General features: G+C 26.6%; 1 protein-coding gene across 1 annotated transcript; it reads right to left on the bottom strand.

The window, feature by feature from the left end:
* Positions 1-8,079: 8,079 nt before the first annotated feature.
* Positions 8,080-8,978, bottom strand: LOC113369279 (malectin-A-like; the record flags this gene model as incomplete). Its single annotated transcript, XM_026610063.1, has 2 exons — positions 8,080-8,272; positions 8,355-8,978. Coding segments are annotated over 2 exons (813 nt in total), but the record flags the coding sequence as incomplete, so codon positions are not given.
* Positions 8,979-12,834: the final 3,856 nt, after the last annotated feature.

Raw genomic sequence — 12,834 nt, 5'->3', positions numbered from 1 at the left:
TATAATCAAAGCCAGTTCATCAAAAATGCATGTTTTGTTAACACACAAAGAAGTAACATAGATGATTGCAAAATACACAAAATTCAGGCGTGCCCATTGTTAACTTCTCGTAGGGTAAGTTATAGTAATCGCAAAACAATCGAAAATGAAAATGTTTATATATATTTACGTTTGAGAGGTTTCTGAACATTTTGGCATACTTTTGAAAAAATGCATGTATGTGTGGTGTTCAGATACAAATTTTCGTCGACGATTTCGGGAACACCGTTCAACTGATTTGAATGATTCAAAAAACATTCGATTCCTATTGATAAGGAGACGTGCTGATTAGTTTTTTCTACAAGGCAGATCTAGGTCAGAAGATACGGGGCAAAGAGTGCCAAAACGGTAACGTAGTTTTTAAGAGAACGGAGCGTCCGATTTGATAATTTAAAAAAATTTTTTACTTGCACGAAGAACTGATTAAATTTTGTGAAGGCAAATCTAGCGATTTTGGAGATCGAGTGAATAAAGTAAAACAAATGCCATTTAATGGTCAAAAAGATCATTAGGACATATGCACATCAATTTATCAGTATTTTTTAATAATGAGTATAAATTTGTTTACATTTCTATGGGTTTCGTAAAAATGTTCGTCTTTAGACTGTTGTGACGCGGCGCTTACGCGCTTCGATATTTAGTCTTAATGCAGCCAAAGCGTGATTGCTTTGAAAAAAAGTTAAGTTTCAAAATATTTCTAAATTAAAAAAAAAACATTTTTTCAGAAGAGTCAAACTTTTTGAAAAAAGTCATTTTTAAAAGTTTAAAAAATTATTCAATCTTTTTCAAAAAAAAAACAATTTTTGGTACGGCAAGCTACGGAAATTTGCCTTAAGGCACGATACCATACACCACTAGTTTCCATATTGTTAATAAATGAAACCAGGATAATCCAACCCAGAAATACCATTTTCCCAGTTAATTGATTTATAGTTCATAGAATAATCATTAAAGGTTTAACTGTTAACAAAATCTTCAGCTCTAAACTCGGTGTATTTCAAACTGCACTTACCATACTACAGTTTTTTGCCAGGTTTTTGTTATTTTTGAATTGAAAAACATACAACTAAAGTCATAACTCACAGTCTCTATTAAATTTTTCCATATTTTTATAATACATCTTCAAGAATGATTTCATTTTGTCAAAACGCGTTTAACATGCAAGAAATTTTACTATTGACTTTTGTTATCTACTATTTAGTAATATTGAAGTAAGCACTTCTTTAAAAATCTATTAATATTTCCTTAGCAGTGACGGATCCGAAATGTCTAGCTTTGCAGACTTTTTTTAAGTTTCAAGAAATAGCTTCATAATGAATTGTATGCAAATAACATTGATATAATTTAGTTATATTTATAGCCATTTAAGCTAGAAAACATCGGCATTTTCGGAAAAATTGCAAAACAATATATAATATGAATGTATGATTATTAACATAGAGTACTAATATTAGTTTTTACTTACGCAATTTATTTTAGATCCTGCTTATTATAAATCTTCAGGCATGTCACCATCCAAATATCAACAACTTTGGAATCAAGAGTGTTACATTTTGGGTATCTGAAAAAGAAATATGATATATTAAGTTAAATGTTGATATTGTTCGAAGATAATTCAATTTAGAGCAGAAAAATCATGACAAGTAGTCGAAAAATAAAAATCCATTCGATAACTGCATGGTATAATTGAAGAAAAACATTACAAAAATTATAAATACAATATGAATCCAATTTATTCCTCATGTATTGACATAAAGATTGATGTATGAAACATACTTGAAATAAACCAGTTTCAGGATGGAATAGGACAGGAATTGCTTTGAAAATAAAATCCATTTAATCTTTTTAAAATATAATTCTAAAAAATTACAAAAATTCTACAAAAAATATGAATCCAATTTATTCGCCATGTATTGACATAAAGATTGACATGCTAGAAATATATATAATATAAACATATTAAAAATATACGAGTTTTATGATGAATAGTACAGATTTGCTTGAATATAAAATCTATTTAGTAATTTTTAATTAAAATTCTAGAAAATAACAAAATTCTGTAAAAATATAGATCCAATTTGTTTTCCATATAAATATATATATAAAAGATATTTGAAAAATATATGTTTTATGAAGAAATAGCAAATACTTCATACTTGCAATTGTCTTAAAAAAAGTTCATTGTGAAATTTAGTATTTTGTTATATTAAAACCATTGAGAGACAAAATCTATTTTCCCTACATTTGAAGAATAAGTGTCGTACATTTGAGTAAATTTCGACCAGCTCTTCCAGGGCAATATGTACATTGCCATTATTTGAATGTATTAGGAGGAAATGCCGTATCTCCCTACCTGTGATGTATTTCTGTAAAATCTTCATTTGATCTCAAGACGTCTTTAAAACTAAATCTCATATTACAAATTAAATATTTAAACACGAATTGATTATTTATAAAAAAACTATAGAGATAAAAGAAACTAGATTCAAATAGTGTTAGTAAAGAAAATTGCAAATTATCCAAGATTTATAAGACTGATTTTTTATGTATATTTTTACTCCAGTTAGAACTAAAATTGTATCAAAGTGATAGTGCTACGATATATATTTTTTAAAAATAGTAGATCTGTGAAATTTTTTACAAGTAAGTGAAAAAAAAAGAATTTTTTATACAAAATATCCAAGCTTTGGTAGTTGAACCTTTTTTGCAATATTTATTAATCGATTAATAAAATTCTTAAATTCATACCTACTTATGAAAAATATATATATATATATATATATTTATATATATATATATATAAATCACATATATATAAACTATTACGTTATGTGTTTTTCCATAAGCAAACAATACAAATTTATTTGGGATACATTAATACATGAAATAATTTTTGGAAAACCGTAGATAAATTTATAGTTCATCCAATAGTACATTTCTCAATTTCTCATATCTGCTGATAAAAAAACTATTGATAAAAATGTAAATCTAAAAGATATTGATATAAATGTATTGATAAACAATAAGATGCTGAATTTGTTATTTATTTAGTATAATGTATAAATATTCTTATTCAAGATATGTAAATAAAAATGAAAAATTATAATAAAAAATCTCGTATTTTGTCGAATATCTAAAAAAATGCAAAAAAGTGGATTGATTGTTATGTATTTAAAACTGTTAGAGTTTGTCTGCTGATAGTTGACATTATGAAAACCGTTAAATTGAAAATGAAAGAACTAACAAATAATTAGAGGTTACAATCGTTAACAGTTATATATTTCTCTGCGGTAATAAAAAGTAAATACAGACTCTAGCCCACATACACGCAAATATATAATATAATACTATCTGTACATATTCTGTATATGGTTATGTCAATAATATTATGATTATTGGTAAAAGTACTATTTAATATTATTTCAATAAGTTATTTTTAAAATTAAAAAAAATATTTTTATAAAATTCCTACTTTCAGATTGCAAAAATGCGGCGTTTCAAGCAGTTTTGTCTAATAATTCTCTCATTGGCAACTATAGCAGAAGCAATAACTAACTATAATCCAAAAGGTATCTTAAACGAATATATCGAAGACGCCGTTGAGGGAAGATCAAGACGTAAAAATCAAGGCAATGAAGTCCATTATGACCAACGTCAATCAGGAAAATATAATTTACAAGTTAATTTAAAAGATGTTCAAATTATTGCAGTGAGTGGACAGACTCTGGGTGGTGATTTTGGGGTGAGGAAATCACTTCTGTGAAATAATTAAATAGCATCACAATTTTCTAATTTTGAGTAATCAGTGATAGTACTAAATAGAATAAATTTAAAAAAATTCAAATATCAAAAATTTTGTAAAATGTTAAAAGGTATTCAAGAAAAGTTTAATAAGGCAGTGGTAATAATAATTGTTTTGAATAAAATTAATTGATGCAAGGTCCCATTAGTCTACAGAACAAGGGGTAAATCCGATCTCAAAATTTCTAAATTACATTATGCAAAATAGTTCCGATATTCGTGTACTTACAGTTCTTGGTATTTTCTAATTCTCCATGATGCTAATAAAAAAGCATTTGTACATTTTCTTTAATGAAGAATATACTGACAAAATGTTGATCATTGGTATCCTACTAGAACCTATTGCATACAGTTTAGCCCTGGTATCCAACTAGAACCTATTGCATACAATTTAGGCCTGATATGCAACTAGAACCTATTGCATACAATTTACGTACTGTTTTGTACTTAATCACATAATGACTGAAGTGTAATAAGTTTGGAGCAAAAATGCAATAAAAAATAATACTTTTCAAATAATTCAAAATATCTAAATCTACTAAAACGATGCGAGAACATTATTGTGAAAATTGTCTAAAAATTAGCTGTTGCTCATTTTCTTCAGATAGGTGTTAAATTTTAATATTCCACAAATTTTAGATAAATTAGCTATTTAGATAAATTAGCATATACTGGCGTGGTCTTTCTTTCTTTATATAAATATATGAATAGTAATAAAGGTTCATATAGAAGATAAAATAAATAAGTGCACTATATTTACTATAGCACAACCCATCATCTTTATAAAACTGCTGTATATTACAAAAATGTTCTATTACATACTTCAGTTTTAAGAATATATTCTTTGAACTAATTGTAAGACTATATTTCCAGAAACTTGTCTTAAGAATAAAAAAACAATAATACTAATCTAAGAATGTATCCATATTATTTTCAGGACTATGATTACTCATACGATTATGATCAATTGACGAGTAAACCGATATTAAGTCTTCTGGGCAGCTTGTCCGGCAATAAACCTTCATCAACAACAAATGCACCGAACATCACAGCTGGAAGTACTTCAACAACCAGCGAGTCTGTGAATACCGCCAGTCTAAATTCTACCAATGATGGTAATTTAAGTAAATTAAAAATTAATTTGCAAATAAAAAAAATCTGGTGAATTAGTAATCTCTAATAGATTATATTTACCATTAAAAGAATTTTGCCTAAACGAAAAAAAGTAGAGAATATCGGTAGCTTCCTAATATATATATTACATACTATTATGTTAAGTCAATGTTTTCTATCTTAATAAGCCATATATCCTTAATCTTTGTTTTTCTGCTATGAAACTTTGAACAATCGAAAATTAAATCTGTACAAGTAAATTGCTACCTACGCCAATCTAGATCCAAATTTGAATAACTTAATTTTTTTAGTACAATGTGAAAATTTAATTTTTTACTGTGAAATGCTAAAAATGGCTCGGCCGATTGCTGTAAAATCTAAATTTCCCGGTTTCAATTTAAATATTATTTAAATAATTTTATGATGAATAGTAAAATATTTATATGAATATTTTTTCGCATATTAATTGCATATACTATTTTCGATTTCAATATATAACATTATAAATTTTATTTCCTAAGGTGAGAAGAATTCTACTTCTATCACGGATCCAAACTATCCTCAATACATTCTTCCGGATCAAATTCCAGTAGAAGTTATTATAGACAAATTAAATAAGACTGAAGAACCATTACTAAAGCCAACTACCAGAAAGCCAATTACAGATATAGGTAAAAAAATACTTAAAACATTTTATTTTTTATTATGCAATATAATTTTAAACCGCAAATTCTTTTTCTATAAATTCAAATGTTTAATGAGAATAAAAAATATATAATCAAAGATTTTGAAACTTTGCGAAGTCGTTGAAAACATATGGGATTTAATCTACTTGATTATTAAAAAAATTGAGTCGATTTTTATATCGCTCATTATGCACATTTCTATAAATGTAATGTAATATTACATTTAATATATATTTAATTTATATTAATATATATTAAATATATATATAGATTTAATATATATTAAATCGACTATTAAATACAAAAAAGCTAGTCGAAAAAAAACAATTATTGTTAATTAACTTAAGTATTTAAATCATTTGTTGATTGAATGCATAAGTTAAAGTATTTTAAATATATTTGTTGCTGCAATGAATGATTCTCTAAAATTGTATATTCACCAAAACCATTTGAAATTTAAAATTGGTATTTTATTTAAATTTTATTTGACTCTCAAAAAAAAGCACTTACAAAGTATAATGAAGCTCAATATTTTTCAATTATTGTCAATTACTTATTCTGGTCATTTTAGAAAACAAACCTACCGCCGAACAGGAATCTATGACAACCACAATAAAAGAGGTAGTAGGTGGACCAGTAATTGCAAATGGAAAGCTTAATTCATCATCAAGAAAGTACTCAGTCGAAATTATGGGCAAAGACGAAACTCTTGCACCATCCAGGCCGATCAGGGGCAAAATAGCTCCTAAAATCAGAAATGTACAGAACAATGGTAATCATAATAGAAGAAGGGTCAGCCCTGGATTGTAAGCATTAAAGATATGCTTATTTAATAATGCTTACATGCCATATACGTAATAAAAACCTTTACCTTTCAGATTAACTCTAAGAAGGTTAGTGAACATCGCCAATATGTTTAAGGACAAAGAAGATAGAGACGATTAAATTGATATTAGCTCATAATTCGATAGGTTTATTTATATTTTAATTCATATATCAATATTCATCAAAAACTTGATACATTTTGTACTAATTGAAATAAATCATTTTTATAATAAAATGTTTTTATAATATAATAATAATCACTGGCGTATAATATATTAAGTAATATCAAAACTATAGGTGTAAATGGCTTTTTGACTTGAAACAAGTTGTATAAACTCCCAATATATAGTTTGTAATGTGAATTTGTAAGTACTCGCTTATTCATCTGCACAATCACTTGTTTAATACACGGTGTATGTCATCAAAACTCTGTTCATTATTAATAAAGTTGAACATTTTTTTATAATTTGACCAGTTTCCATAAGCCCATAATATTTTAAGATATTCGTAAGGACCATGTACTGAATCGGTATGCAAACATTAACGGACACTCCAATTACAATTTCCTCAAATGTTCTCTTTTTGCTCACTATTATGCCATAACCAATAATTTTTTTTAGATTTAGTGCTTTTATAAATGCTTAATATACCTATATAGCAGTAAATATATCAAATGTAAAAATATATCAATGTTTCAGGAAAAAATCAGGTAATTTTCAAACTAATATTTATTAACCCTGTTACACAAACAAATCCCAATTTCATAAAAAACATACAACATAAAAACTTCAAGTAAAACTAAGTCCATGTCATTTTAAATATATAAATTTAGTTTTTTTATACATATATTAATAATATATTATTAAGAATTCACATTACTAAAGTAATCTTATTGACTAGACATAATTTTCACAAAATTCAGACCAATAGTAATAAGATACAATATTACAAACTTACAGTTATCAGCCTCTATAAAATTAGTACCTTTTGACTATAAACATTTGCTATATATCTTTTATCGACATTGTTGAATCTAAATAAATTGTCTTCACATATTCTATTCTTGGAAAGCAAATATTTCACATAAAGATTTTGATTTAAAGCTACTATTTATATTTGTCTCTATTAATTATTCATAAGTAAAGATCGAGAATACTTTCTGTTGTACTAATAAAATAATACTATTTAGTTTTCAACTTTGTTAATTTCAGATCTCGCTATTAGTATTATATTAAGCTCAGCCAAATACTTCTCTATTCAGTTGATAATTCCATTGATATTTCAAATGAATAATGATATCAGTGGCAACACAGAATGTTGGCACAATTTATGATATCGATTCTAATATTGTTGTATACTGTGATACTTTGATGCAACTTTTTTTTATTCAAATTTGAATAAGAATTTCATTTTTAAGTTAAACTGCTAATGAGTAATATTTATGTGAGAACAATTTCTATTATCTTTCTCAAAGTGTGAAGGCTATAACAGTATCATAACTTCTTAAAAGGCTATACATCATACTTCTTAAGAATCAAAATAATTTTGCTCGTTAAATACCTCACAGATATCTTGTATGAATACCAATGGATCATTTAAGTCTCAGTGAGTCCTATTATTTACATTTTACAAAGTAAAAGTAGTACAGGTATGAAAGCGCCTATGGCTATAACTACTGGAAGTAATACTGATGTTTCATCACTTGCATAAGGGTCTGGTTGTTTTGGACCCGATGTTTTACGTAAAGGTTCACTTACAAATTCCTCAGAATCAAAATCTTCATCATCAGTTTGCTCTGAATCATCAACCTAAAAAGGAGATCATACAGGGAGATATATATTATATAATTATTTAATGAGTAAATGAATGATTGCTTTACTATATACTTACATCTTTCACATCGCCATCTGAATTTACAGGTGGCAATTTATCAACATCATCCAATGTGCCTTTTATTAAATAAAATGCATTAATTTTTGGATTATCTCTGTATCCTTTTATAAATTCTAGTTTCAAACGACCTCCTCTTATATAGGATTCTTCTTCATTATAGTACAATTTTCCTCTCGATACACTGAATGGAATATATTCATCATGAGCAACACCTCGACCAACTTTATCGAATATGTCCAGCTCAGAAACAATAGTGTGAGCATTATTTAGAACGACATCAAAAACCTTCATGTTAGGTGCATTGAAATAAACTTCACAGAATTTTAAAACTAACACATATTCCCCGTCTTGAATAATAGGGATATCGTATCCGAATGTATCATGATGATACCTTTCTGTTTGGTACAGAATTTCGTCATTTTGGAGAACTCGTCCAATCATTAAAAGTTGTTTACCATAATCACTGGCTGTACCAATTTTATTCATAAGAGGATCTTTTTCATAACGTATTCCATTTTTATCTACATGAGTTTCACCACCGGCGTTCACTGCATAAATTATTTCACTATCGCATTTAGCACAAGAATTAAAAAATATATAGGTGAAAATAATAATATATTCCTTATTACCATTTTGTAAAAATTGTCGACGTAATAATATTTAAAAGCATATGCCAGCTCTATTAAATCTAATGATTCAATCAGACATTTAATATAAGTAAACAATTCATAAGTACATATCCATGTTGGTAATCTACGATAAAATTGAGTAAATATTAATTCTAATTGATAAATGTAAATATTTATCACAGTTTGACGCATTGCATTGACATATACAATTTATTTATGGGGTTTTGGCTGCTGAAAATTAAATATGTGCGCTTCTTCTCTTAGGGATTTTGGATATTGAGATAGAGGAGATCCGCGCCAATTGATATAATATAATCAACTAACGATGAGAAATTGTCAGTTGATTATATTTATCATTTCTCACTCATTTTATTTATATTATCATGTAAATAATATCCCAGTCATAAATAAGACAGCAATAGTAACCCTTTCCACTCGCTAATTCCAAAATTCATTCCAAAGCATCCAAGTGGATAAGGTTAACAGGGTTAACATGAAAGCATAATCTAATTACTAGTAACTAACAGTTATAATAAAATTTATTTGCAAATAATAATGTATGTTTCATGATGTATGTTTACAGTTAATTTCATATAAGTATTTAAAAATCAAATGAACAATTCTGAGTATATAATCGCTTAGGGTAGATCGAAGCTTAAAGCTCCGCGGGTAAAAAAGTCCATCATCAAGTTAGGATTTTTTGAAACAATCATCTGTAAAAGTAGAGAGCAAACCTTGATTCTTACAATGCTATTTTTGTAGGATAAAAGGCAATGTTTGAAAATTCATAACAAAAGTATTTTCTTTCGTTTTGTTTTCTTGGAATATGAGTGCTGTTGTTCAGTTTAAGAGAACTGATAATTTTTAAGTACTTATGCGTTATTGAATAGTTTCATAAGAGGTCTGTTGTTGGTATAAAGGACCAACTGAACCTTTACTCTGGCAAAGGCGTAAACATAAAAAACAGTAATTAATTAAATTAAATAAATAAATGTTTTTCTCTCCAACTCTGCCGATGATATTCATGACAAAATACCAGATATAGGTTATATATAGTCTTATCATTGTAAAAATGTGCCCATGAAATTTATATTTTGCATTGTAAAATCTATATAAATTTAAAAAAATGAAACATTCGATTTGTTTGCCCTCTGGCTATCCCATTTTACGCCCGCCTATGGGGCTAATCTAGATGGCTAATTTTGGGGAAATTATCAAATAACGAATTTATGTAATTAGGAACTGAAAATTTTACTGAACATAGTTCGATCGCTTGAAAGGTGTTATGTGTTATGATGTAGTATTTGCTTTAGACAGTATAATTACTTAAAGTCAAATTGGATCTTCGTGCCCCGCCCTTCCCTATATCAAAACAACGAGAAGATATTAAATATCATAACATGGAAATACAAAAAAACGATTCTAGATAATGAATCCATATAGTTTAAAGGATAAAAATTGTAAAATTAACTTAAAGAAAAATGCATGTAAAATGCAGGGAATGGAAAGCTCAGTGGCTTAGAAGCATTATTTTTATTATTTATTTATATAAGCATGAAGCATGAAAAACTTTCAATATTATTAAAAAATACAGTCAAATTGATATTAATAGATCAATTGGTGTATATATTAATCGGCATCAAAAACCATTTTTGTGCAAAAATTTTACAGTCGAATGAGAAGTCAGTAGTTTTACTTTTCTAAAATGTTGTTACAATTTATTTTGCGACTATCTCTAGGATTTCATCATGTTCTTATTATTCATATTATTTCAACACAATCTCTACAAACAATATACGTAATAACAGAATATTCCAACATTATTAAAAACTTTCCTACATAGGAACCCATTGATTCAAAACTCTATGAAATAAAAAAGTTAACTGTTTCTAATTCCATGAATAAATCAGTTTAATTGCATCTTTAAATCAATTGTATGAATTAAATTGAAGTGATGAGATTTTGCAAGCTGATGAAAACATTAGCACCATTCAGTAATAGATGGCACTGAAACGAGCTTGACATTGAAGCAAATGTCAAAAGTAAAATAAAAGCACAGGAAATTGACTTATCACATGTGTTTATTATTCTAACGAACATGCACTGTGATTCTAATTTATATAGTCATAAATAAACAATAAATTCGTCGGTAAATATAGTATTTTACATCTGTATCCACGTGTCAGTAATATTTTACAATGCGCATGAGTCCGAAACTGATAAAAGGATGCGGTATAAACAAAATTCCTTCAGTCACGCGGTACAATTGTCAGAATAGCACTTTAATCTAATTTATTTGATGTGAATTAATTTGTATTAATTTCGCGTATTCTACAAAACACGATGAAATAAAGGACTTAATGATCATTAAAGGTAAGTTTTAAACCACATGCATTATTATTGTAATGTAAAATATATTTAATTTATATATTTCGTTTAAATTCCAGAAAGATTTACATTCCCATTAGTTTTATTATGGCTTATCGCATTTCCTGTTCGAGCAATCGGTGAGTACTTTTCTTATTTATTGCATAAATGCGCTCTTTATTCGCATGCATTCAGGCGCATAATATATATATATATATATATATATCTAGTTATATATATATCTATATATATATATATATATATATAACTAGAAATCCAAAATAAAAATAAAGAACTGTCTTCTGAAAAATATAATTTATTGTCGACGTTTCAGAACTATGTTCGTTTCATCTTCAGGACATCTGTAAAGATCATATTCTTAGAAGTTAACAACAAATCTTGTTTCTAAAATAAATGCATAGATTATATGAATAGAATATTAAAATTGAAATAAATATATATTAAGACATGTGTAAACCTGCCTGATTATATATAAAATAAAATAAATAATTTTAATTTATAATTTTTGTATCTGGGTTGAAGGATTATTTGTTTAAATAAATAAGAAGTGTTAGTTCGATGGCTATGATGCGATATTGCTCTAAAGTTCGAAACGTCGAATATAAAATATACTAGAAACAGTTTGTATATATTATATAGCTGCTACGATTTTTTATTAGTTATTAATATTAACTGTTAATAATATTACCAGTTTCATGCACGAACGCTAATTTATAACTCTTAGAGCATACGATAGTCATATTTTTACTTACAAAAATAAAACTGAGATGATAGATTTATAAAGAAATTAAAAAAAAATGAAATTGCCCCTTATAAATCTATATTTCGATTTTTTTACCAAAATTCCTCATTAATAAGTAAAATTATTCGTAATTATGAACATTCACGTATTCATCATTTTTACCACTTTTTTACTAAATTTGTGAATATGCTGTAAATTTATCATTTTTGAACGTTTGTTTTTATATAAATTAGTAATGTTGTTATAATTTGAGATATTACTTCATACATCACTTGATTACAAAAAGAAAGTAAGTAACTCATAATACATGTATTAAAAATGCAGTAATTGTTTTATAATAATTTATATTCTACAAACAACTGCTGTCATCAAGTTTATATTATTTTTCTAAAAAGTACTGAAATATTATATATATTTAATTTAATTATATTATATTATATTAATTATATTTATATATAAACTTTCCAACATCTAGAACAAACTGCATTTGTTACCTAAATGAATGAACCTAAAATGAACTTTGTAAGTTCTTTTTATAGAAAAGATTGTAAATCGTACAACATATTAATTTAATCTTTATAATCAACTACAATTAATTACCGCTTGTTAGGGAAACTCAGAATTTGCTTTGGCGAAACATTCCTTTCGTAAATTCATTTTTCAAATTTTCACAATATCTATTTGTATTTGTAAGAAATAATATACCAAAAAACGTGTT

This window comes from Ctenocephalides felis, unplaced genomic scaffold (assembly GCF_003426905.1).
Source record: "Ctenocephalides felis isolate EL2017-DRISC unplaced genomic scaffold, ASM342690v1 CF-g0.4_SCAFFOLD_00771, whole genome shotgun sequence".
Lineage (NCBI taxonomy): Eukaryota > Metazoa > Arthropoda > Insecta > Siphonaptera > Pulicidae > Ctenocephalides > Ctenocephalides felis.
Note: the sequence above shows the minus strand (reverse complement) of the source record. Positions and strands in the feature narration are given on the sequence as shown.